Source organism: Cyprinodon tularosa, unplaced genomic scaffold (genome assembly GCF_016077235.1).
Source record: "Cyprinodon tularosa strain WSP-4 unplaced genomic scaffold, ASM1607723v1 ctg159, whole genome shotgun sequence".
Lineage (NCBI taxonomy): Eukaryota > Metazoa > Chordata > Actinopteri > Cyprinodontiformes > Cyprinodontidae > Cyprinodon > Cyprinodon tularosa.
The window spans coordinates 612278-639637 of record NW_024038427.1 but is presented as its reverse complement, the minus strand read 5'-3'; the positions used below and the strand labels follow the sequence as shown (position 1 = coordinate 639637).

At 38.8% G+C, this 27360-nt stretch overlaps 3 protein-coding genes and 1 long non-coding RNA gene across 4 annotated transcripts in view; 2 read left to right on the top strand and 2 right to left on the bottom strand.

Annotated features, from left to right (window-relative positions):
* Positions 1-629: 629 nt before the first annotated feature.
* Positions 630-3212, bottom strand: gfer (growth factor, augmenter of liver regeneration (ERV1 homolog, S. cerevisiae)). The gene is made up of 3 exons (XM_038280294.1): positions 2812-3212; positions 1909-2120; positions 630-950 (listed from the first exon to the last, which is right to left on the bottom strand). The coding sequence occupies exons 1-3, from the start codon at positions 3022-3024 to the stop codon at positions 788-790; spliced, it is 588 nt and encodes a 195-aa protein (XP_038136222.1). The 5' UTR covers positions 3025-3212; the 3' UTR covers positions 630-787.
* A 3259-nt stretch (positions 3213-6471) lies between these two features.
* drg2 (developmentally regulated GTP binding protein 2) lies at positions 6472-13767 on the top strand. Its single transcript, XM_038280321.1, has 14 exons — positions 6472-6512; positions 6714-6806; positions 9552-9712; positions 9925-10014; positions 10142-10202; positions 10279-10369; positions 10449-10521; positions 10660-10750; positions 10832-10929; positions 11031-11107; positions 11217-11305; positions 11393-11451; positions 11564-11617; positions 13502-13767. The coding sequence occupies exons 2-14, from the start codon at positions 6743-6745 to the stop codon at positions 13586-13588; spliced, it is 1095 nt and encodes a 364-aa protein (XP_038136249.1). The 5' UTR covers positions 6472-6512; positions 6714-6742; the 3' UTR covers positions 13589-13767.
* Positions 13768-14076: 309 nt separating this feature from the next.
* The window catches only part of myo15aa (myosin XVAa), a 67717-nt gene continuing 54433 nt past the window's right edge, over positions 14077-27360 (top strand). The window contains exon 1 of the mRNA XM_038280320.1: positions 14077-14190. The gene's annotated coding sequence lies outside the window, so the exon portion shown is untranslated. The remainder of the gene's footprint in view (positions 14191-27360) is intronic.
* On the bottom strand, positions 19802-26989 carry LOC119780321. Its single transcript, XR_005280374.1, has 3 exons — positions 26564-26989; positions 20016-20159; positions 19802-19942 (listed from the first exon to the last, which is right to left on the bottom strand). It is a non-coding gene; the product is annotated as an uncharacterized LOC119780321 (long non-coding RNA).

Genomic DNA, 27360 nt, shown 5'->3' with positions numbered 1-27360 from the left:
GGGGCACTGATGAGCACTTTGACATTTTCTATAAGAAATCTTAAAGCATAGGAAAGAAAAGAAAAAAAAAACCCACCAGGGTTTGTAGTTTGAACATTCATTATTAAATAAGGTGTCACACTATGAATGAGTAAAATGAACACAGCTGTTGGTATTCTGGATCTGCTGGTTTAGATCTGGAGGTAATAGACAGTTTCAATCTTTTTAATTCATGGTCATCTATCAGCAAAATTGTAAATATCTGCACTAAATACTTAGTTTTCTAGTATCATGACATAATATGTTGAGATATTTATATAGCAAGTAGTATCTAAATCAACATCAATAGCTCCACTAAAACACTTCGCTGCAATAGAGTGAAATGGTGACGCTACATTTTGTCTGTTTAGATCTATTTTCTCTTTATCCAACCGGGCCTTAGGAGGCATCAGCTGCAGGTTTGATACTGACTGCTCATTATTCCTCTAGGAAAATCGGACTAAAAGAAAATGAAATCATAAAAGTTAGAATGAATAACATTTTTGCAACAACATCTGTCATAGTAACACGAGAGGAGGTATTTAAGAAATGATCCCATAAACACATGTACTTATAACTTATTTTTATATTAATTTAAAAACAACAAAATATGATTTACAGAGATTTTATTTTACAATTAAACTTGTCACAAAACCTAATCACAAAACAACTAAAGGTAGAGATATATCACTCACTCGTCTACATTTTAGCATCTTTACAAAATAGTTCAATCAGAGCGAGCTGGGTTTTTCAGCAGGAACCGGTTTATTCAGTCACAGGAGCCGTCCTTCCAGCCATCTCTCCATCTCTCGTCCACAAGAGAGCAGTCGAACTCAGGCTTCCCCAGGCGGACGTTGACCTCATTATGTAAACGGCAGAACCACTGGGAGAGCGCGTGGCGGCTGCTCGTATCCGGGTGGTTGGTCTTTAATCTGCGGGGAGGAAATGGGATTTTTCTTAGAGTTGTCTTTTGTTTTTGACGACACCATCCTCTCATTATGTGTTAATAAGCTTTAAATACATATATTCACTGTTTTTCCTAGTTGGAATAATTAAATAATTACATGTAAAAGCTTCTTGCATATTTGCTGCTATATATCTGATATTTTAATCGTTTGTTTTAACGTCACTGATCGGATTTTCAAACAAGGTCTTTAATGTTCAGTGGGGCTGAAGTGAAGCTCTTGCATCATTTTCATTCACCTTATTGACGGCATCAGCAGAGTAACCGTCCCACAGCATGATGCTGCCACCAGCATTCAGTCACTGTCGTCAAATAGGTCAATCTTTGTCTTATGTGCCCAAAAAATGTATAAATATAATCTTCCCTCCAGTAGGTATGTGGCTTGTACAAGCTGGCAGCAGCAAACGTCTTAATTTAAGCTTAAAGGGATTAATTTAGGACAAGGTGTTTACTTCCTCTCCTCATTCCTTTATCACATGCTTCATTGATAACTAATCCAGAGCATTTCTGTTTATAGTCTTTATGAACCTTGGCGATTCTTCAACATCAAGACCAACTTATCTTTCTGCTTTAAAACTAATAAAGTTGGTTGGATGGTTGAAGATGGGACATAACTTGGTTTTCTAACTGTGATCACAGCCACATGTGATAAGGCAGGCGGTAATGTTATGGAATGATTCCAACCTCAACCCTTTTGATAAATTATGGACCATGCTCCAGAGCTGAGAGACTCGTTTAAATTAATTGATTTTGCTAAAAAACAAAACAAAAGAGAGTCAAACATCTAGATCGACTCCATCTACAGCAGACAACCATTCCAACTTAAAAAAAAATACAATAAAGCTGTCTTTAAAAGCTTCAAATATCTTTCATGTCTATGATGAGAGTATGCAACCTGCCAAAAACCATGTGTGGTCGTGTTCTACCTTCCCCTGAGATCTTCTGCACATTCTTCACATGGGTAGAACTTGGAGAAAAGGTTGATTAGCTGTCGCATATCTTGCTGCTGGGTGGAAGACGGACGATCGGGGTAATATGCTGCCATGGTGTGCAGGAGGGACCAGGTGCTACGTCCCAACTCCTCTCTGTCCAGTGGACACTGAGGCTCCGTCTGCTCTGTTTCTGGTGCACGCTTCTCCTGCAGAAAGGAAGGGACAGTAAAACCAATAAAGGTCAATTGGTTACAGCAGGAGTCTTAAATGTTTTCCAGGCCAAGGACCCCCAAAATAATGGCAAAATGGAGCAGGGACCCCATAATTATATATATTGTATGAAATTGTGTTATATCAAACTGGTCCTATATTCACGCTATTACAGATGGAATAATGTAACGAAAGTAATTTCACCCTGGGATTTTTAAAGTATATCTGATTCCTGGTTGATGGGACAGGTGTTGTGAATGAAACGGTGCCCAGCTTGAAAGAGCTCCTATGTGTCGCTGAATGTGTGCATTAATAACTGAAAGATCTTCTACCTTCATTTATCTGTTTACTACAGTGTGCTGAATTCATGTTAATGAGGATTTAAAGACAGTTCAATTAGTGGAAAAAATTGCAGGGTAGTATAAAAAATGTTTTTTTTTTTTTTTTGCAGTACCCTAGGGTTTGCAGACCCCCTGTAGAAGACCTCCGGGTTGTAGCATTTAACAGATTGAATGTAATTATGAGAAAAGGCTCCAAGGTCAACTAGTCCTAAAAGGGAGACAGTGGCAGTATTATGCCATTTGGGGATGTTTTGTAAATGAACCACTTGTTAAAAACTAAAAATATAAATTAGTGGATTTCTGTAGAGAACAGAACCCCCACCCCCACCTGAACCCTTTGACCCACCTTAACAGCTGCTGCTGTGGTTTGCTGCTTCTGCAGTTTCATCCAGGACTTAAAGTCCATACAGGCTCTACACGGTTTCTTTTTTGCCTCCCCGCTTTGCTCGTGTCCTTTCTCGGAGCTTTCCTGCTGCTGGGCAGCAATCGGGAAGGGAAAACCTACGAACTCCGATGGGGTGGCGGTCGATTGTCCTCTGGCTGTTGGTTGCTCAGCCATATTTTCGTCAGTTAGTACCTCTGAGTGACCGATAGATAACAAAAACGACTGCTGGAAGATATTAAATTAGTTACGACTGGAAACATCGCCGGTATCTAATTTCCTCTGTTCCGTGCGTTCATCTTCGGTGTTAATTTGGGTAACTGGAGCAACTCAATGGGGGGTCAAGTTTCGTAATTGCGAATTTCCTTCTTCTTCTTCTTCTTATGAGATTTTATGGCGGTTGGCAAACTTGTGAAATGTGCATTACCGCCACCAACTGATATGGAGTAAAGCAAGGAAACAGGAAACGATTCACCCCCCCCCAAAAAAAAAAAAAAAAAAAAAAAAAAAAAAAAAAAAAATACAATAAAATAACCTGTGTAACTTAAACCCACATAATACTAAATTATACTAAATTACATTTGCCCGTATAATTTTAATTTACTCTAGGTCATCGTACCTCTGCCAGTTTCTGATGGTCCCATTGGTCTTTCCATCATGCTTCCAACCATCTCCCAGTTCATATCTTTAACATCCAGATATTTTTCTGCAGCCTTCACTATTATTTTGATTTTTTCTGTTTTTTTTGTCGTCTGAGCAGTACAATTAATCACTTCCACCATGAAAAGAACAAAATTTGTCTTTTTAACAATTAGTGAGTCTTCATCAATTTTTGGAGATTTCTCTAGAGGTTTGAAATTTGCCGTGTGTTGAACTATAGGTTTGGGTTTTTCTGACTGAGATGGGATCCTTTTTGCAGCTTCAGCATAAGTTATTCCAAGCTCAAATTTCATTTTTTTTATTTCTTCAGACCTTTTGCTTGCTTCACAGCCGCGATAAGCAGCAGTATGTTCTCCACCACAATTACAGCATTTTATTTTAGCTTCTTTTCCACATTTACCATACTCATGTTCTCCTGCACACCTTCCACACCTCTGTTTCCCTTTACAAACTGCTGCAATGTGACCGAATTTTTGGCATTTGAAACATCTCAATGGTGGAGGATTGTAGATTTTGACATTATAGCTTATGTAACCGATGAATACTTTGCTTGGTAATTGCTCTTCTTCGAATTTAATTAGCACAGATAAACTGTCAGATCTTTCTCCGTTTCTTGTTGTTTTTAACCGTTTTACTTCTTTTACTTTTGCACCTCTTATGTTTTCCAGAATCTCTTTTTCAGAAATTTTCAGAGGAACTCCTCCAATGACTCCCCTGCTGATCTTTTTGTTCTCCATTAGGCTGCACTGAACTCTTATCCCGTCAATTTTGTTAATACGTATTGCTTTGCCTTGCTGGGCGCTGTCTCTGCAGTTAATTAGCAGGTCTCCACTGTACAGAATTCTGGCACCTCTGACTTCTCCAACAAGTTTATTGATGGTTTTTGTTAAGTGAACCGGATTCCAGTTTGTAAAAGAGTCTGCCTGATTAACGACTTTGAATATGACTTTGAATTCATTTTGTTGTGCTGTGGAATGTATGGATTGATCATCACTGGATTGTTCTGAACTAGATTCCCCTTTAACTGATCTCTGTTTTTTCCGCTTTTTCTCATTTTTTGATGCTGCTATCTTCCAACCTTCATTGTCACTATTTCCCTCTTCCATCCCACAAGAATCGCTTCCTGTTTCCTCACTACTCACGGCCCAGGACATTTCTCCACAAGCAGAGCAGCTTCAAAACACGCGCCATGCACCAAACGACCAACGTTCCTCCCACCCTCCGTCGAGCGTTCCCCAGAACTGGGGCTCTTCTTCTTCTGCTGTTATCTACAGCAGTACTGGAGCTTTTGCGCGCCCTCTTGCGAATTTCCTTGTTTCTCACGGACTTTTTATGGGAACGGTACTGCTTCCTGGTGTTGTGTCGAGGAGAGTCCCCCGCGATTTAATGCGTGTAGACAACGGCGCTGTGCGCTTCTATGCAGTCTGTTACGGCCGTATTTTAACTGGATGTTACTATTACAAAAAAATGTAATAAAAATCTGGGAAGCCGCAAACTAAATGACATTCACGAGGATTGAATAATAAAAAAAACTGACTTTTTAAATACCTAAAAAACAAACAAAAAAAAAAACCTTTTCTAGTCCGTTACAGGTGTACTGTTACAGGTGTAAGAACAATCAATCATTCATTTTAAATATTTCGAATTATTCTTAATTTAATGTAACTGTTATGGTCTCATTATGCATTTTTTTGTATTTCATTAATATTTCTTACTGTGGCACATGGGCGATTCTAGACAGGGGCCAATAAGAGAGTAAAACTGGTCCCATGTGCTGCACACATTCAAAGGTACAGTGGAGGATTTCCGTGAGATGCCTATTAAATGCGTGCAAAAGCATGGACAAGCCCTTTTCTTCTTGTGCACGCTCTGTTTAAAAGTTGCTGTTGGCATCACTCATACAAGCCTACTTTCCAATGGAAGATTTGCAATTTTTCCACTATGTCAGACTCACCACCAGTAAGTGAAAACAGGGATGGGCACATAGGGCGTCCTTAGGTAAACAAATCAGAATGATTGACAATAAGGAGGACCACTTATTTTGATGATCCACCCAGAAAAATAACATCCTCCAGTATACTGTTAAATAAAAGTGAGTACATTTTTTCTTTAAACATATTTTCACTTCATTTCAAGGGACAATTTGTGGATGGAATAAGACAATTTATGTTTCAAATAAAACTTCATTATCTTATTTCAAGTAAATTTAATCAAATAATTATATTTCAAGAGCAAAAATTTTTATTCCTTTAGCAGATTACCTTATTTGCCTGCTCAAATATAGGGCAAATGAATCTATTTTAATAAATGTTTAATTTTTTAGATTAGTTTTTGGTACGTAATAATACATTTCTTATGATGGTATACACAGACAGAAAAACAACAACCTTTAAACGATTTTATATTTTGTTTTTACAATTTACTTTAACAATTATTTTGAAATTACATTCAGCTACAAGCTTCAGCTCTAAATGTACAGGATCACAGTTTTCATATGTAAACACTGGCCCCAACCTGGTAGATTTATTCTAGAACCAGCGCGTCTATGGCCCAATGAATTTGTGCCTATTTATATCTTCTGAATTATTACCAGAGAAAGAGGGACCCATTGATTTCTCTATTTTTTCTTTTTATCCTTATGTAGAACAAAAAGTGTGACAGTGTGTTTTTTCAATGGCAGTAGAATGTTTCTAATTTTTAAGACATACAACACTACCTAAAAAGGACCCAATATTACATTGAGAAATACCTACAATTTCTGGTGACGCTTTAAGACAAAACTTATTTTTTTCTTCAAATAAACAATTTATTTTACCTCATTTTAGATCTTTTTTTTAATAAATCCCAACCTTAAAATGACACCTAAACGCACCACCCTTCTTACCATAAACCTTAGTGTAGAAGCGCGGTGACTTCAGGACAGTACCGAACCGGGCGGGGATTCATTTTAACGGAGGAACTCTGCGCTCCAAGTGTGCATGCTGTTGATTATACCCTCTGTTAAAGTAAACTTCTTCAATATTATTTTCATATGTGACTTTTTTGTATTATTCGAAAGCTTGTTAACACTTCTACCCCTTTAACCACGGCACTAACCGCTGGGTCTTAGCTGTCACCTCTCACTAGACTGCAGTTAGCCTTGGCTGGCTAACAAAGCTGACACGTTTCTCAAGTAATTTCCCTTTTTTTTCTCTTCTCCCCAACAGATTGGCTGCAGCAAGCCTGGGTTGCAACAATGGGTATTTTGGAGAAAATCGCGGAAATAGAGAGAGAAATTTCTCGGACCCAAAAAAACAAAGGTAAAGCAGAGCAGAGCTGCTAGCTAACCAACAGCTGCAGCTGCTGACCTGGTTAGCTTTGGCTCGGAAAATACAAACTAATTTAGTAATGAGGTCGAAACCTGCCCCAAAACAACAACAAAAAAGTTCAACCCCGCTTTAAATATCTAAAGACACAGGGTTGATATTGATCTTATAGTAACAAGAAGTTAAAATTCAGTGGATATTTTTTGAATTTTTACGGAATGACTATGACCTGGATGACTGAGAACCTTCATCAGCAAGAAGTTAAAAAGCTCCAATAAAGAGTAAAAACCTGCATGCTCAGCTGGGAATCAGATTTATTGCCAAGTAGGTTTGAACTTACAAGGAATTTGACTTGGTGTTGATGGTGCAGACAAATTATATATATATATATATATATATATATATATATATATATATATATATATATACACATACACACACACAGACAGACTCTATAGCGATATACATTATAAAACATACAATAAATAGTATATACTAGAAGGCTGTTAATGTTACGCAGGAGGTCTTGAGATGCTGCATTGGTGTAGCTTCTGTTCCAGGTCCTGATCCAGGGAGGGAGAGAGGTAGTGTCAGTGTGATACTCTGGGCCTTGTTGATAAGGCTGGTAGCGGATGGGAAGAAACTGTTCCTATGGCGTGAGGTTTTGGTCCTGATGGACCGCAGCCTCCTAGAGGGACTAAAATAGTTTGTGGCTGGGGTGCGAGGGATCAGCCACGATCTTCCCTGCACTCCCCAGAGTCCTGGAGGCGTACGGATCCACGAGCAGGCTCAGATTGGTAACTGTGATACTGGGCATTTGCCCGGTGGGCCGGTCCTAATTTCAGCGTGCTTAAATCATTCCGGCCCCAACACTTACTCTCACCTATCTGTGACAGTAAATATCTCCAGGAGCTCAAGAAGTAATACAATGTTAACTACCTAAGTCGGGCACCCCCAAAGTTGTTCCTAGAAGGCTGCTGTCCTGCAGGTTTTAGAGGTTTCCCTGCTTTAGCACAGCTGTTTAGGATGATTGAAGTTGAGCAACAGCCTGTTAATCAGCTTTCAATTAAAATCAGCTGTGTTGGAGCAGGGAACCCTCTAAAACCTGCAGGACAGCGGCCCTCCAGGACCGACTTTGGGGATGCCTGATAAATGATGCATGCAGAATATATATCCATTCCTTGTCATGCACATCCTTGTGACGGTTGGCATATGGTGCAATTTTATATTTCTTGAAACTGTAAAATCCTTGCAACAATCTAAATTATAATAAAACTAAATGCTTTCTTTAAACCGAACTACGATGTTCCTCTTATATTTGGCGAATTTATGTTTGAATATTTTTGCAAAAATATGTTGCGGTGCATGATGGGGTTTTGCATCTAAAGGCTAATGTTTACCATCCTACGTGCATTGTTGCCAGGTTGGGATGTTTCCCAATCTGGCAGTTTAGAATGGCCTCATTTACAGTAAAGCAGTATAATTATAATGCAGCGTATTATGGATCTGTGTGCATGTTAAGGCTTCCTGCAGGTCTAGAGCCTAGGCAGGTTTAAATTCCTTATGACATGTAGACGAATGTTTCCAGTTGGGCATTTTAGCAAAGGGAAAATTAAAAATCCACTATTTAGACCCCTCCAAAAAAGCAGTAGTTATCTCTATTGCTTGTGGACATTTCTTCCTTCCACTCAGTTTTCTATTAATATCCTTGGATGCAGCAATCAGTAAATAGCTGACGTCTAGCAGTAACCTTTGGCGATATCCCTGCGTGGTGCAGGATGTCACTGACTGTGCTGGATATGATATTAAAGGCCAGAACAGGTATAACAGTTCAATATAAAATATGACTTTGTTCGTTTATGTAATACTAACAGGTTTTGACCGAACCACCTTCATTTTTAAAAGAATTTATTCAATATATTAATTGTTATTTTCTAACTTATGATTTTTCCGGCCCTGGTTTAGGCCTAGATATTTATTTTACAGGGTTGCTGACAGGACATGGAGCTTGAGAGGGAGAGAGCGGAATCAGTTCTAAGTCATGACTGTCATATTATTATATCATGAATATGCAGATTATATTTTACAACTTCGTGTTTGATAATTATGTAATTTGTTGTACAGTTGTAGCTATTCAAAAAATCTCCACTTTCCTTGATGGGCCCTTGCCTGGTTCCCTACAATTCCTCCAAGATTTGTAGTAAAATATTATTTTTGTCATTATTTATGGACATTAAGATCTAAAGAGAAGTGTCATCTCCTGGTTAGACCCTTTATTTCATTGAAAGGGTGGAGTTAGAGTAAAAAGATATTCAACAGGGGGTCACTCCAGTGACTGGAAGTTGGAGGGGATTTTGCTGTGAGTTGGAGGGAAGTGGGCCGCCATTCAGCTGGCGTTTGACTGGGAAGGGCATGTTTGAATGGCTGCTACTTTTGGTTGACGATAGATTTGATGATAATTTATGCACCGTCCTATTCAGAAACATTAATCAAATTCATGTAAAACTGTCCAATGCTGGAGTTCAGAAACCTTTAAAGGAACCAGCTGACATGCAGTGATGATTGAGATGCTCCAGATGTTTCCCATTTAAAAATGTATGGACAACTTAGAGTAAATGTTGACAGCAAATTACAAATTTACTGTCTTATGACAACATTTATTATTATTATTGCATTTTCAAATGATTGAATGAAGCAGCTAATAGTGCTTAATGATTTTTTTTTTTTTTAACTCTGCAGCCACAGAGTACCATCTGGGTTTGCTAAAGGCTAAGCTAGCCAAATACCGAGCTCAGCTCCTGGAGCCGTCCAAATCTGCGGGGGCTAAAGGCGAGGGCTTTGATGTCATGAAATCAGGAGATGCTCGAGTCGCGCTAATTGGATTCCCTTCAGTTGGTAAGGTAGGTGGACGTAACCAGGGTTGGTTTTTCTCTTTTTGTTGCAGCTGTGAACTGCCTGCTTAAAAGCTCCCTGAAACATTAAAAAAATATATATTTTCATCATACATCCAGGCCTAGTTGTCATGTCCTCATCATGTGATGTTAACGCCACGGCAAGATAAAAGATGCATTTAAAGATACATTTTTTTTTGTCATTGATTCTCCCTCTTCAGTCCACGTTCCTCAGCTTGATGACGTCAACAGAAAGTGAATCTGCGTCCTACGAATTCACAACCCTCACCTGCATACCAGGCGTCATTGAGGTGCCTTTGGTTAAACTATTTTCTTCCAAGTCAAGCTTTAAACTGTATGGTTTTTATAAAAAAAAAAGAAAAAAAGTTGTAATTCTTTACTTTTTTCTATCTTCTGCTGTTATTTATTGGTCTTTAGTATAAAGGGGCCAACATTCAGCTGCTCGATCTCCCAGGAATCATCGAGGGCGCCGCCCAGGGTACGTTTTAGCTGCATTATGGCAAATTTTTCTCTCATGTCTGCAAAACCTTCATAGGTTCATGTCTTTGTCATAGGAAAGGGTCGAGGCCGACAAGTCATCGCCGTTGCCAGGACGGCAGATGTGGTCATCATGATGCTAGACGCCACGAAAGGAGACGTCCAAAGGTTTGATGATATTAAAAAGGTTTGTAACCTCGGAAGACCGTCGTTATAAACAGCAGATTCTTTTTTTTTTTTTTTTCAGAGAACTTCTAGAAAAGGAGTTGGAGTCGGTGGGCATCAGACTGAACAGGACAAAGCCAAACATTTATTTCAAGGTATCACTGTGATCCATATTTGGTTCTTTATTTTTATTTGTAGCTGTGTTATGAGCTGCAGGTGCTGTAGAGAGAAAGTTGAAGTTGAGTTTTGGTTAGCTTTGTAAATAAGACGTTCTTTTCTCAATCTTCTTGCAGCCTAAGAAAGGTGGCGGTTTGTCCTATAACTCCACGGTTCCTCTCACTCACTGCTCGGAGAAGCTCGTCCAGCTCATCCTCCACGAGTACAGTATCCTTCAATGAGATGACAGAAGAAAAAAAAAAGCTTTCCTTCCCACTTTCCCAGCATTTCTTTAACCTAACGTATTAGAAATCTTTAATGCAGAAGTTCTCTTCAGGGAGGACAGCACACCAGACGAGTTCATCGACGTCATTGTTGGAAACAGAGTTTACATGCCCTGCCTTTATGTACCTCAGCTCTTCTTTATTTGAAATGACACATTATGCATGTTTGAAAATCTCTTGCCTGATGCGGATTGGAGTTTACAGGTGTTCTTCTGTGCCATCAGGTGTACAATAAGGTGGATCAGATCTCAATGGAGGAGGTGGACCGTCTGGCTCGCAGACCTCATAGTGTTGTCATCAGGTTGGATTTCCACCTACCACCTCTTCCTTCAACCCTCATTTATTATATAAATGTGGAAATATTTGTAAGTCAAAGAAGCTTCTGACCTCTGCCTCTGTGTTTGTCCCAGCTGTGGAATGAAGCTGAACTTGGATTATCTCCTGGAGACGTTGTGGGAGTACTTGGCGCTTATTTGCATTTATACAAAGAAAAGAGGAGGTATTCTTTTTGAAGGACTCTTCCACTTTGGCTTGAATGTACAATAGATCCCTGAGTTAACCTCCTCATTCCTCTGCTTCCTGTCAGAGCGCCCAGACTTTAACGACGCCATCATCATGAGAAGAGGAGCATCAGTAGAGCATGTGGTCAGTAGATTTGATCAGTTAGTACAAGTATCAATGCATTTGATCACATAAAATAAGTAGTGAGTGAAAATGTGTGGGCATAACTTTTTTCTTTTTTGTTCTTCACCTGCAGTGCCACAGAATCCACAGAACTCTAGCCAGTCAGTTCAAATATGCCTTGGTGTGGGTAAGTAAGCTAACTGGGACAGTCAACATTTTTAAATGAGACGTTGGATTGATTTGTTTATTTTAATTTATTCTGAGTCTAACTTTGGATCCCTTACTTTCCGTTTCCCTGGTGTTACAACATAAAGCGACATATTAACCTGTTTTTCTTAGCTTCTCTTCAAATGGGGAAGATAAATAAAGGTAACTTTTAAGGGGATGCTTTGAGAATTACTGCCATCTAGTGGTGAAATGGGGGTATTTCACTCAAAAGAACACTATACCCTAGCTCTTCGGTCTGCATCCTTAAAAATCCAGACATTTTTACATTCAGTCCTGCTAATAAAACTCATTTAGAGCCACAAACATTAAAGACACCTTTTGTAAAGAGAGAAAATGTGAACTTATTTAATAATTATCTACCAAAGATTCTTCCATTTTTTTTTTTTTAAGAACTGCATTGCAATTTACAATTTTAGCTTTTAAAATGTAGGGAATAAGATTGTAAAAAAAGATAATTAAAGAATGGATGGAAATGGAGTGTTTGATTGGGCCTTTTGGTAACGAGGTATTCCAGGGATGTTTGGTATGAAAGAAAGGATATATTTGAAAGAAGCTGAAGTAAAGTGGAGGATATGTGATGCTGTGGGCCTGTTTCTATTTCTAACATCCTGGGAAACACTTTAGAGTTAATGCAATCAATAAGTCATTGAAATAGCAGAAATAAGAAGAATTCAGCCAGAAACTAATAACATGGTGATAATACGCAGAGATAGTTCGCTCCACACCTACGTCTTAACGTGAGAAAAATGGGTTTCCTCTTTCTCATACATATATAAAATAAAAAAAAGTGTAGATGCTCATTTTTTTTATTTAGGACAGAAAATTCTAAATTTTGACTTTTTTTAAATTTATTTTCAAAATTATTACACAGCATTTCGGATTTTTAACAGAAGACAACATTTGTTTTCGTGTTATAAAGAGGTCATACCTGTGGTTCTTATCATCTTTAACACAAACTGTAATTGAGGTTATTTTAATAAGAAATTTTTTCTGGCGATTTGGCCTCTGCAGCATTGATTGCATATTTATATTATTAATGAATCCCATTAATTCTGATTCTGTCACCTATTACAATGAGAAGCAGTTTGGGCATTTAATACAATGAAAACCTTTTTTGAAAACTGCTTTGCAGATTTCTGTGGGTTTTTATTGTCCACTTAATGTTCTAAAAAAAATTATTGTATGCCAAAAATAACCAGAGAAAATACAAAACACAGCTTTTAATTGAGTGAAGTCAGGATTTTTTAAAAGTCCAACCAAAACTGCCCCTCTTGATAAATCCTGATTAATCATCAAATGGCTCCATCATGTTGCAGACAGGTTCTAATTAAGCTATTTGATGATTAATCATCAAATAGCTTAAATAGATCTGTCTGCAACATGAAGGAGGTTAAAGGATCCCAAAAAGCTGTGGTGAGTCCCCCCAGGATTGTCCAGCCTACCAAAATAACTTTCTCCTCAACTTTCTCCCCAGTTAAGGTTAGAAATTGGGCAGAAATGGTCTCAACGCAAGAGCACATAGGCCTGTTTCACATTAGAACAGATGGGATACATCGATTCACATCAGGTTTAAAGATGAGGCAGCATTTCAGAAAAAGGATGTCAGTTTTAAAGAATTAGAGCTGGTGGTGGTAGAGTGGTGATCTGGGCCTGCTTTGATGCCAAACACTCTCATCTGGTATTGAATACTGTTTTTTATTTGCTCAGATTATCTCTTTCTGATTTGAACTTTGTGAAAACACTTCCTCTATCTCTGTTTAATCAGCCACATATTGGACAGATTCAACCGGTCAGCTTTCCAGGAATTAAAGTCCTCACCTTTAACATTGTCTTGTCATTTCAGGGAACCAGCACCAAGTACAGCCCTCAGAGGGTGGGCCTAACCCACATCATGGAGCATGAGGACGTAATCCAGATCGTTAAGAAGTAAACCTCTTCTGAATGGACGGAAAATAAACTGTATAATAATTATACAGAAAAGACAAGAACCTAGCGTTGTTATTTTGTATATGAAATCTATCCATGACCAGCAGATTCTGGACTAAAAATGTAAGATATTGTCATCAAGAGAGGAAGCGATAAAAATAAATTCCATAAAACATTTTATAAAGTCTGTTTGCTTCATTTGTACAAAGACAGGAGTTTTTGTTCCCTCTATAAGGTTATTAGAGATCCCTTTAGGTGTTCATGATGCAGAACCTGATGCTTGGTGTCCTTTGACCCCAACCCCACTGCCAGCATCCCTGCTGTTGGTGCTCCATGGCAGGCTTGCCACTTTTCTCTCCAAGAATATATGGGCTCCCATTGATTCGCCTGCACACACAAGCACAATAGTGCCTTTAAATATTAACAAGCAGATCTTCGGTCCAGGAGAGGGGCACCGAGTGGGAGGCTTCACTAGAGGGAAAGTGGGCTAAAAGATGTGAAGAAGATGCCTCTTCAGACTGTGCTGTGGATGAAGCAATGGTGTTTGGATATAACCTGACGTGGAAAGAAGAGATGGAGTATTCTGGAGCCTAACCACAAACAAAGGTAGGGTTTTAACTGGGCGGGTGTTGTGAGCAGGCATGACACTTGATGCTGCTCGGCTCCATATGGCGGGGCAAAGCGGCAACAAGCACAGCCAGGTTTAAGAAAGGGAATCTAGGGTCATCTTCACTCATAATGCTACTTTGTATGATTGCTACTTTTCAGGAAATCAGGAGAAGAAGGCTTTTTAATTTGTAGCTGTTAAATAGGTTCAGTTAATAAAGTCGGAGAGGCATTCTTCACCTTTAACCTCTTTTACAGGAAGTGATGCATGATTGAGAAGTGGAGGAAAAACATGAAACCTTTTTTGAATTATTTTTTAAACAGAAATCTGAAAAGTAGTTTTATTAATTCCTTATATCATGAACCCCCACATCCCATTTGGCTACAACTGAGTTTGCTGGTTTCTGAGGCGTATCTACAAAGAAGTATCTGTGAAACTCTATTTTTTATGTATTGGTTAATTAATTAGACTTTTGAATTTAGCCTGAAATACTCCATTATATCTCTGGCTTTGTGATAAGGGTCATTGTCCACCAGTCCCATCACCTTTGACCAGCGTTTCTGTTCCAGCAGAAGAAGAACACTCCTCCTGCCACCACCATCTTTAATTCTGCAGATGGTGCATTCAGGGACATGCAGTCCTAGTTTTCTATTACCTAATGGCCTAATCTTGGTCTAATTAAAGGATCTTCTGTCATATTCTAGATGTGCCCCAAGCTTTACATTGGACACCTTACCATTCTTTTATCACTCCCTTCTTTCATCTGGTTTCTCATAAAGTCTAGATTTTATCAGCACACGATTAATAGATTCCCCATCTGTTTATATTGCAGATCCTCCAGAATGATCACGGGTGGATTTTATGTAACAAATCAAAAAGATAAACAGGACAATAGCTCATTATTTAGTCTGTTACAGTATATGAGCCACAAAGCCATAGTTGCAGACTCCTTGGGTAACAGAGGAAAAGTGATCATAGCTTGTTATGAGTGAAGCTTATAGCTAACTGCTATTTCTAAGTGTTTGTTACATAAAATTTCCAAGGTGAAATAATTAAAAGTGGTCCAAATGACAAAGCAGTTACGGTCTGTTCTGTCAGCACATATAATAATAAGAAATTAACTAGTATTTCACTATAAAAACTGATCAAAAATGTAACATTCTCTTAAAATTTGTGTATTTTCCCTTAATGAGCAGGTGATTATGATGATCTACCAAAGAAATTTAGTGTTTCTGCCCTTAAAAATGAGATAGTTATCATGCACCTGAAATAAGGTAATAGTCATTTCTTGTTATTTTTTCCCTAAATCAAGGTAGGGCAAGTTTATTTGTATAGCACAATTCAGTACACCGACAATTAAAATTGCTTAACATGAATTAGATAATAAAATAGAAGAAAAATAAAAGCAAATAAAGATTTTTAAAAAATGTATAAAACAATTGGTCTATAACCTTATAATAATACCTCAGTTAGCAGTTAACTTCAGCAGTAAAAGGCAGCTGTGAACAAATGGGGTTTTATTAACTTTGACTGATTATATTACTCTCCCAAAGGAATTGAGTATTTTTGCTCTTAAAAATTAGATAATTTTCATGCACCTGAAATAAGTTAATAGTCATCTGTTCTTATTTTTTCCTAAAACAAGGTAAAATACACTTATTGTTAATTAAATCTAAACTTTTTTTAGTGTATGTTTTCAGTACAGGTGACAGAACCAGTTCTACAGGGGCACTGGCCCTCCTTTTGGCCCCTGTCTAGAATCGCCCTTGCTCCTCTCCCCTGACCTGTTAAGTTAGGCTAACAGGAACGTCTTTTTTTCAAAGCTTAACTTTGTTCTATACCTCTATTTCTCAGGCAATGCATTGGTGTAATTAAGTATGGAAAATAATGTAAAGTGCCTTTAAGCAACTTTGATTTACAGCTTTATCATGGGATGCTGATTTCTGAGAGATGGTCATGGAATGTAAACAAAAGAATGGTAGCTTATATATGAAGTATATAGATGGTACCGTTTATTTTCCACTCCTGAACACAGAACTCAGAACATTTTCTTAGGATAAATAATAGAAATGCATTGGATACATGAATAGGGCAAAAAAAAAAAAAAAAAAAAAAATATATATATATATATATATATATATATATATATATATATATATATATATATATATATATATATATATATATATATAAGGTTCAACGTCTAATCTGCCCCCTTCTGGTTCCTTCTGCTCATCACACGATGCTGCAGTTCCTAATGTTCTACTGCTGCTTCACTACAGCCAAGTTACCTCTCACTAGAAAAACACCTCTGATACATTAGAGACACACATGTCATTTTAATCTGATTAAATAGATTCTGATCGTTGATTTATACTTTTTTTCCATCATAAATTTGATATGCATACAGTTTATTTTTTATTCAGAAATGCGTAAATTCTTTTACTTTTCTTACCCAGTTTCAGCCAGATGCATACAGGGACAAATGGATACAGTCCGCCTTAAGTAAACAGAGGAGCGGCTGTTTTATTGTCATATCAGTTCAAGCTGATAATGACTTGCAGAGATTAGACATAATTGCCTCTTCATGGGATACATCTACATTGCTTTGAGGATTACATTTATATATATATGCTATAAACGTTGTGTCTATTTTGGACCATTAAAGGTACAGCTTGCAGCAGGAAGAAAGAATCCTGTAACAGTAGATCCATTATTATTCTCCAGAGCAGGTGATCTGCTGTTCTGTTATGGTGAGAAAGGAGATTCTTTTGTAGGTGATTATCAGTCAAATATTCTGACTAGCTCCTAAAACAAATCTGATTATCTTAGTGCTGGATTGATTTGGTTATTTGTGATTTGAATCAGTTTATTTGGGTTAGGAGAAATCCCAATCTATATTTTTAATATACCTCCATGACCTCTGCTCTCTAGCAGTATATCCGGGTGTTTGTATGACCACAATTATATGAATTAAAACCTTAATTAAGCATACTTATGTTAAGCAGCAGGATTTTGAAATAAAGCATACAAGCATGTCCAAAATTAAGACAAAACAGAAAAAAAGAACAACCACAAAATTCAATGATTCGGATTGCTGGTGAAGATTCTCAGTCATCCAGGTCATAGTCATTCCAAAAAAGTTAAAATAAAAAACAGTCCACTGGACTTGGTTTCCAAGTTTGAAGACGGTTCGCTTCCCACCCAGGAAGCTTTTTCAATTTCAAATGTTAGAATTGCAGTTGAGTTTGAAGCTTTATATAGCAGCCCAAAAACTTGTTTTGGCCTGGAAAACATGCAAATTGAACCGGAAGAATGGGTCGTTTTGGGTGCTTTGTTAGCCTGCAATACCTGATACTGGTCTATGCCTCTGAAAGGGGGGTTGTTGGGGCAATTGCTGGCTTGGCTGCCAAATCAAGAAGTTTTGTCCCCTGTATGGGGGTGGGGGGGTTGAAAGGATAGCGGGAAGGAATAAACTCTATCACTGCATTGTAGATTTTCGAGAGCTGAAACCTGAATCCTCCTCCTCTGTTTAATGTTAATTTTTCTCTCTAAACATAAATGGCTTCCTTCTCACCCTTTTTCAAACCACCTGTCTTCTTTCTCCAAAATGTGAACAGTCTGGTCCTCAAATGAGTGTTCCTTGTCCTTAAGGTGGAGGTGGTAGCCCATTTGTGTTGGGCAATGCATCTGTGGAGAGGTTGTTTGTTTTATCCAATATAAAGATCAGAACATTCCTCACTGCATTGAACTGCATAAACTACTCCCCTTATCTTAGGTCTGGGGGTTTTGTCTTTAGGATGCACTAGTCTATGTTTAAGGGTCTTGTTTGGTTTGAAACGTGCTGGGATTTTGAGTTTTTCAGACTTTTTTGGAATTATTTGGATTGGCCTGAACTTAAATCTGACTGAAATACTGGGATTACCTGATGAATGTAGCTTAATTGAAACAATTCTGCAAGGAATGGTCTATAACGCCACGGAAACGGGAAAGCCTTGTTACCATAAACAGTTATTGCAAATGCTTGATGGAGCAATCAGTCATATATAGCATCTTAGGGGGGTTCTACATAATGCTCATTGTTCTCCTATATTATTGTGATCTTTATTTTTTTTAATCTGTAAAGTTGTGATTAATTTCTACTGTTTATTTCTCCATTGTACTACTTTGCTTAATTAAGCTTAAACATTTTCCTAAATAAAAGCAGATAGCATTTTCAATTGGCCTATAATCTTAAAGCCAAGGTATGGTCTTTTTTAAAAGTTGTTCTTCATGTAGAGGTAAAACCCTCCTTGACATGTTAAAATTCGAACTGATTGCTTTTTCAAATATAGTGCTGTGAAAAAATATTTCCTAATTTTACAAGGAGCAAAAACTATTGAAACCAGTTTGATATGAAAACAACTGACTGCAATCATTTTACACTTAATAAGCATGTAACTGTTTTTGGCCTAAATATCCTGGAACTCATCCTGGAATAATCATTCAGTGCAATCAGACAGTTAGATATTCTCTAAAATAAATAAATAGAAAGTTTTTCAAATACAATTATTTTATGTAACCATCAATATGGGTAGCAAATTATATATATAAAAAACTAACTTTGTCTCAAAGACGTGCATTCATATTTAAAGAAGACATATAGATCACATAGCACATGTACACTCGTGTGAGCAGCACTGATAAGTCCCTCACCGGCCGTTATAAATGCAGGCCTTTTAAAACAAATCCCTTCTCTGACGTGCAGAAACGACTGTTGCTTGGTGATAGCACAATGCCTCTGTTTTTGTATGTTTGTTTGTACATTAAAAAGCTGCCATTAATGCACAATAGACACCTTAAATTGTTTGTCCGGAGACTCTGTGGCAGGAAAGTTCGTGTGCCAGTGCTGCACAGGCATAAAGAACTGCAAAATGTTTTCATAGTAACCCAATCGCAGCAATACTGATGCATGAATTGATTTGTAAACAGCTCACTGTCATACATTCGTTGGAATAGACACTGAGCTTTTGCTGAGGCAGAGGGTATCTGCACTTATGTGGGTCTTTTGTGTGCGCTAATCCTGCATCATTAAGAGCAAAGTGAAATGAATGTTGCCTGTTAGTCCACACGGTCTCAGAAAAGGACTAGAATCAGTGGAGCTGCACACAGAAGCCTGTTGATCGGATCGTTTCCCCTTTTACTTTGAGGATTTTCTCATCAGTTTGTTTTTTAGAAATTGAACATCTCAACATATTAACCCCCCCCAAAAAAAACAAGGTAAGAGACATACAAACTATTTTTCTCTATTAAATTTGTCTTTTTTTGTCATATATATAAATTCAACATTATTCACATTAGATCTAATTTTTAAAAATGGAAATATATTATGACATTATTATTCATTGTTGATTTAAAATGTTATTTTAGAAAAGTAAAATGGGTATAAATATTCTTTTCAAATATAGACCTCTAGCTATCTTGAAATACTAACTCTGTGTGAATAGCTTTTTAAGGTCTTCCCACAGCTTCTTAAGTTCACACTTTGACTAGGCCAACCAAAAACATTTTTTCCTATGCCATTAAGAGGCTGACTTGGTCAAGTGCTTCCACTTATTGTCACCGCTTAAGACCAGTCTGCTAAAACCACTCATACTCCTTATGTCAAGCTCAGAACAATAGGAGTCGAGGCAGATAAAAAGTTAGATTTCTTCAAATTTTTATTGGAAACAGAACTGCAGTGAGCGGCGTCGGCTTCTACGGCAGGAACCTCTGCAGGAGGAGACAACGGTTTAGTGACCAGTCAATCTGGCGGAGGATAATAATGAACGTGTGAGTCACTAACCTGGTCTTATAGTTCAGTCCGAGCCCAGCGGATGAGGTTGGTTCCAGGCTCACCACTGACTCGAAACAATCTGGCACTGATGACTGGTTGAAGGCTGGTTAATTAGAGGCTGAAGCGGGTGGATCAAACGAACAGTAATGAGAACTGGGCAGAGATAAGCAGGTGAATCAAATGAGTAATCAGGACAGACTTCACCACCAAGATTGTGGCTCCTTAAGGATTTTTTGGCTCAAAAGCAGCAACCATTAATGATTTTATCATGGAAAGCTCGTAAAGGAGCCTCAGACCATCATCTGACCACCACATCTTTCTGCCATTATTGAATCCTGAACACCAACCTTAACAGAGACAAGTGAAGTCTACCTCAGATGTTGCCTTTTTTCTTTCTCTCCCCTTGAATGAGCCATGATGCACTCTTCTGGTTGGCCATCAATGTTTTGAAATGTTTAATGGATCTTATGGTTTGTAATGTGTGAAACAGGGAAACTTGGAATACATTAGCAAATTATTATTCCATTCTTTGTATTCCTTTTTAGGAATTAAGATCCTATACGTATTTGTGACATTTTAAAAGTCTATTGTCTCCTCTGTCAATTCACTTCTCTCATTCTAACATCAAAAGTAGTACTCATTAGATGACCACATCTCTGGGGATATCTGTATATCTAAACATTGCTTAAGCTTTTTGGGTGTGAGCATAAAGAGACAGAAACTCTTACTCTTACAGTACAATACATTAACTCAAAATCTCAGTTTTAGTTGTCATGTTACAACTGTTTGCTATCAGCTTTGGTCATGTAGTATAGATACTTTTTTCTTTCCTATTTTGTTTTCACTTCTTCCTAATACACCTTGGCTGTCTGATAAATGAGAAAAGTGCACCAGTTTACTCACTTATCAGACAACAAACAGGAGATTACCATCAAGCATGTTCGATTGTTTACATGAATTGCTTTACATGTTTGTTGAACAATAGTATTCAGTGAACCAATATATCTGATGTAGACAGAGGAACTTTTGAACTTTTATCTGTACTTGATCACCATGAATAACCTTATTGGTGTCCTTTGTTAAATGATACCAGTGTCTGTTGTTGCTGTTTGCCCAGCCTACAGGATATGATAAACACTTGTGGTCACTATGGGAAATGTGATACAAATTTGGGCTCACTTCATAAAAAGACCAAAACTATGTTTTTCCAGCTTTAACTTTTCATATTGCATCCAATAACAACCACTGATTTAAGGTATTTTATTTAGATTTTTGTCAAAAACACATAATCTAAAGTTTTGAAAAGGAAAGGTCCCGGTAATATTTGGATTCAACCCTCTTTACTCTTTTCCTGGATATTAAAATCACATGCAAACAATTTCACTGCATCACAGCTGCTTTGTGAAGCCCTAAGATATATGGTTTGTTCCTGACATTGTGTATCATATAAGTCCTTTGTTTTAATGGTTGAAGAACATAGTGCTAATCAATCATAGTGTTAATCAAGCAATGCTCCAACAATACCTAGTCACAGTTTTATTACAAAATAAGGAAAGAAGGGAGGTCTTAATGTTTCCAAATTACGGTAACTTTTAGGTATTTATTTTAACCAACGCTTGATTCAGCTCATAATTATACAACCACTTGGGGGCACTCATAGAGCTTTAAATATGTAGCTCAGTCCCGGAAGGTCAGCAATAAAAGAGTAGAATGAGGCAGAAATGTTATTAAAAAGGAGGGTACCTCATTCTGTCAGCACTAAACTTTTGAATTCAATTCCTTTTTTACACATCCTATGCTGAACAGCTTTGAATTGCATATGGCTACATTTTTTTAAAGAAATTTTAGGATGTCATGTTTTTCTGCTTCATAGTTATTACACAGTAAGAATGTGATTTAGATGTATGAATGGCACTGTATTAAGTCATATTAGGAAAGAAAATATATTTATTTTTCCCTATCTGCTCTTTGGCTCCTGGCTGTTAACCTTTGACTCAATCCTCTCTGTTTATTCCTCTTTGTCTGTGTGGGGTTGACCCTATTGTGATATATATAGAGGAGCAGATAATGAATGTTTCATCTTATCTGCGTAGGAGGAACTCAGGCCATTCATTAAACATTCATATCTGCCACTGAAATGACCTCCTGGTCATGTCAGGCCATCATTGATGAATTAGCATCAGCCAATCACCAATGAGCCATCGCTGACTGTACTCGTTCAATCACCAACCCCATGATTCATCCAGACGTTCAGTCAAACATACGGAGATTTTAATGGTTTAAAATAACTTAAGTGCTCCACAGGATTATAAATTGTGAACTATTAACAACTATAGTCTACATGATAATGAAATCAGTGATAACGACTAATTGAAACTTATAATGAAACTTATATTTATAGATGTCCAAGTTATGTAGAATGTTTGTTTTAGATGAAAAAAACAGATATATAATATCTTTGAATTGAAAAATACTATCATGATTCAAATCCTGAAGCTCTATAGTCTTGTACAACAGCTGTGGCTTCTGCATGCATTATAGTGTTGGATGGTTCAGTGGAGTACCATGCATCATTCTCAGCTGATGTCCATCCTACTAATGAGGGGCATCTTTTGGCTCAGAGTAACTTTGCCGCTCAGACACAGTTTAGCAACAGCTCAGCCGGCGTGCATTATTCATACACAGGTGAACCAGTAGATATGGTTACACTAAGGTAGCATACCTGCTATATTAAGGTGCCCTTTGCAGCTTTAAAAGGTAATGCTCACTCAGATTGCCCATGCATGTGAAGTCAGACAGTATACAGTCTCAATTGGGACTGCAGATACATTGAGAAAAAAGACAAGAGGTCAAACTGAGGGAAACTTTAGAATATGGGTTTCAGTAACCAGAGAGAGAGGCAGAAGGTTGCAGGAGGTCACAAAGCCAAAGCTGACGTGGGTTGTGGGTGGATACAACTGCAATGAAACACACATGGACACTAACTCTAAAACAAAGAGGACAACCGCGGCTCATAGTATTGCACTTAAACTGTCTCTCCTTGTTGGAGAGACTTGCTGCCAAAGTAGGTGCAACGGCCAAGATGAGGATTCCCTGCTGGCTCACGGACCGGACTTAGAATGAGAGTCAAACAAAGGACTACACTGTCTCTGTTAATGGAATGGAAGGATGATTTATACATCAGATGATTTTGGAAGGTTACTTATAAACATAACAAAATAAAGGAATATACTTTTTTTTACACTTTGGAATATACTTTTTAACAAGACGAGATGCACTCTACATCTTCGAGCAATACATGGTTAATCTCAAATTTAACCCGACCAGCTGCTATTTCAACCCTACCGGACAGATTTCTTCCTCCTTATGTACACAGCAAGTATTTTTCTGATAACTGAAGAACTGTAATCCAAGTGAATACAGATGGCTGAGATTTCAACTCCATTACTAAATCATGTTTTAGCAGACTGTGGTTTGAGTTTATCTTAGGGTGCTTCATAAAACAAATTATCTGGGAAGGGTGCATCTATGAGTACTTTAAAATGTTTTCAGAGGGACAAATCAGTGCTGGAAAAAGCAATGCAAACATGGGATCAACTCAGATGTAAATGAAAGAATGTTTATGATGGTACAACACACTAATTTTGTTACACCCACCGGATTCAGCAATATTTTGGGGAAATTGTTTATCTTCTGTTGAAGGATATAAGCATACAACATGCCACCAAAGAAAGGTGACCCAAAATCAGCCAAGAAGGGCAAGTCAGATGAACCAAAGAAAGGAGGAAAGGAAGAGAAAAAGGGAGCGAAAGATGACAAAAAAGGTGGTAAAAAGGCTTCTGAGCCACCAACAAAGGGTAAGGATGATGGGAAGAAAGGAAAAGGAAAGAAACCTGTTAGTGAGTCAGAAGAAGGTTCAGAAGAAGAGGAAGAGGAGATTTTGTCTGAAGAAACTGGAAGTGATGAGAGTGAAGAAGAGGAAGTGACCACAAAGCCTGCCAAGGGGGACAAAAGTAAAGGGAAGGCAGCTCTAAAAGGGGCTTCCAAAGCTGTGGCTATGAAGCCTAAACGCTCTTCTCCTGATGATGAGGAGGTAGAAGACGATCAGAAGAAGAAGCCACCAGTGAAAAAAGGCATGGATGTAGTTAATCTAAAAAAGATGAGTGATCTCAAAGGGGCCTCCAAGAACATGATGGGCTTGGCTGCAGCAGGGCAAAACAAGAATTTAGTCAAAAAGGTGGATGCACGATCTCACCTTAAAGGAGCCTCCAAAGTTCTCACAGGCATCACAGGAAAGTCCTCTCCTTTTAGCATGCCCTCTAAACAGGCAGAAAAAGCAAAACCAAAAAGAAACCTTAAAAGTACCTCCCGCCTGTTTCTAAGACTTTCCAAAAAAAAGAAGCCCCCTACAGGTAGTAAACCACTTCTTGGAAACACCAAGCTTTTTGCTGGCTTTGGGGGGAAATCTGGGACAGTTGACAAAAAACCTGGTCTGTCTGGTTTCAGCTTATTTAACAAAAAAGAGGATCCCCCTAAAGAGACCACATCTAAAAAGACAGTAAATTTATCAAACTTGGGGAGTAAGGGTAATAAAATGGCATCTGAGGCAAAAGGGTTAGGAGGGAAGTTTAAAGGAATGTTTGGAAAGAAGAAAACAGGACAAGAGTTTAAGAGTAAAAGTCAGATGGTTGGTAGGATGGCTGCAACAACTAACTGGCTGACTGGTAGGTTCCTGTCCTCTATGGGTCATGGTCGCCTAGGGGGGCGGGCAGGACGAAAAAAGAAACCCTCCTTTGCAACCCGGAATACCAGAGGGGGACTCAATGGGCCATATGAGTATGATGATAATTATGGATATGAAGATGACTACCAGAATAGGTGGGGACCACAAACCTTTGAAAGAGAGACATTTAACTATGACCAAACTGATCCTTATGGAGAGCAAATATACTATGACGATGAAGAGTGGGAGGATGAGTTTGGTTATTACGATGATGACGGTAACTTCTACTATGATGATGAGCTCTACTTTGAAGATGATGTAGATAACTATGGTTACCCATATGATTATTATGATGATGAATATGAAGACTACTATGGCCATGAAGGAGCAGAGTACTACTATGGGGAAGATGGATTTATGTACTCTGTAGAGCCAGACTCATATGGCTATTTTGAGGATGGATTTTACGATTCATATTACCCTGAGCAATATGTGGATTATTTTGACCTCAACATGCCTTCTAACTATGGAATTTCAAACCCATATGTTATAATGAATGGCACTCATGATGTAGTCCCAGGGCCATTTAATGACCAAATGCTGGCATATGCGCAAAGTGCACAAATGTACAGCCCTTATCAGCAACACGTCACAATGATCCCTGAGCAAAATTTAGCTGAGACAGGACAACTTTATGGTCAGGAACAGTTTTATTCGACTGTAGCTGAACCATTTCTGTCAGAGCAGTTTAAAGTCCCTAGGCCCCAGGTTGTGTTGTTTGGAAAAGAGGGGCTAGATGTAGCAACTTTACCACCACCACCTTCTCTTCAAAATCAACCACCTCCCCAAATGTTTGCCTCTCCTAATCCATCATTTGCACTCAACAATCAGGAAATTCTGTCAGATGTACAATATGACCACCAAATCCCAGCTAACTTTTCTGGACAACCTTCTTTGCCCAATGACTTAATTCAGCAATTTCCTGCAATGCCTACTGAGGACTCTATCTATCCAACAGCTATGAGCAATCAACAAGGGTACCTTCCATCTTCTCAGCTAACTCACATCCCTTTTGCTGTTCATCCAAATCACTTGTCTCCATCTCCCCTACCTGCTCAGTTTTCCCCGCAAGTATATCAAGCAGTCCAAGCACAGGATCCACATATATTTCAATTAGAGCAAATCTCACCTGGAGCCCAACAAATGCAGCAACAATTATATTCACAACTGCATTCACCAATGGCCTCCCCTGTGCCAGTGCAAAAGATTACTCCCCTGCTATCTCCCCAGTTATCATTGAGGCCAGGATCACAAGAAGTACGAGTGCCTCATTCACCCCACTTCTCAACACATCCAGTCGATTTCCAACAATTTCAGTCTGGTTTTCAGTCAGACCCCTACTTTTCTCCTCATCTGCCTTGGCACACTCACCAGGCCTCAATGGCAAGCCAAAGACGCCCGTCAAGGGGGAGGACAGTTAGAACTAAACCATCCTTTACAAAAGAACGAAGAAGAAATGGGTTACATAGGGGCCCATCCATTGTCAGACCCCATTCTCCACCCTCTAGCCCCCTGGCGTCTCCACGAGGATCAGTAAGAAACAGGCAAAGTCCCCCGTCATCCCCAAGGTTATCATTCAGACAGCAACCCCCTCCAGATGCAGTGCATCTGCCCCCACTGAGACCGCAATTGATGAATGGGAGAAAAAAAACATCTACGATCAGGCGTTCCCCTTCTCCACCACGTCCCTCTCCACAAAGCCGTAGCCCAATTCAACACGAAATATCTCATTCTCCACAACATTCATTCCGCCCAGCTTCCCCCCATCGCTCACCTTCACCATCACGTGTTTCCACTCGACCCCTCCCAACCCGCTCCTCTACCCGCAGGCTGAGAGGAGGGTCAGGAGTGAGAAGCCATGTGCCAATGGGAGCTGTGAAACCTTCACCAGCCAATCCCTATTTAAAAAGACACAGTAGACCTGGGCCCCCTGTAACTCAGCAAGTAGCTCCCTTTAGGGCATCTATACATAGAGGCCCTGCATCGCCTTCAAGGGAAATGGGATCTGGAACCAATATGCAAGGTATATCAGGCTCTCGGCCAGCAGGTTTAAGGGAAACCAAGAGAACTGGTCCTGCCCAAGGAGCCTTTCACAGACCTGTAGGTCGGGGACAGCCACTTGTACGAATGCCCAGAAACCAACCATCGGTACAGTCAAGGCAGTCATTTAGGGCTTCTCCAGTAGCAGCCCCTGTCTCTCCCCAGCCATCTTTAAAACAAAGTGGTCCTCTTTCTCCCCAGCCCTCAATCCGAAGACTCCAGAGTAGACCCCCATCTCCACAGCCCCTACATCATAGATCTCCTCAGCCTTCCCGCTCAGCCTCTCCCATGTACCACATCTCTCACCCTGCTTCTCCCTCACCCCATCGGAGACCTCATAGTCTGAGGCATGCATCTTCTCAGCCTTCTGTACATTTGCCTAATCATCCCCATGGCGTCCCCCTACAATTGCAAAACACTATTCAGTATGATTACACACTGATGGAGCCAGGCCCATCCCCTATGCTAACCAATGCTTTACCAGGTTCCCAAGTTCTTCCTCAACAACTACCACCATCCCCTAATATGGGG

Coding starts and splice junctions, on each gene's coding strand:
- gfer (XM_038280294.1), bottom strand. CDS start 3,024: ATGGCTGAGCAACCAACAGCCAGAGGACAATCGACCGCCACCCCATCG. Junction 2,121..2,811: donor CCACAGCAGCAGCTGTTAAG/GTGGGTCAAAGG, acceptor TCCTTTCTGCAG/GAGAAGCGTGCACCAGAAAC. Junction 951..1,908: donor GCAGAAGATCTCAGGGGAAG/GTAGAACACGAC, acceptor TCCTCCCCGCAG/ATTAAAGACCAACCACCCGG.
- drg2 (XM_038280321.1), top strand. CDS start 6,743: ATGGGTATTTTGGAGAAAATCGCGGAAATAGAGAGAGAAATTTCTCGG. Junction 10,370..10,448: donor ACGAAAGGAGACGTCCAAAG/GTTTGATGATAT, acceptor TTTTTTTTTCAG/AGAACTTCTAGAAAAGGAGT. Junction 10,751..10,831: donor GCTCATCCTCCACGAGTACA/GTATCCTTCAAT, acceptor CTAACGTATTAG/AAATCTTTAATGCAGAAGTT.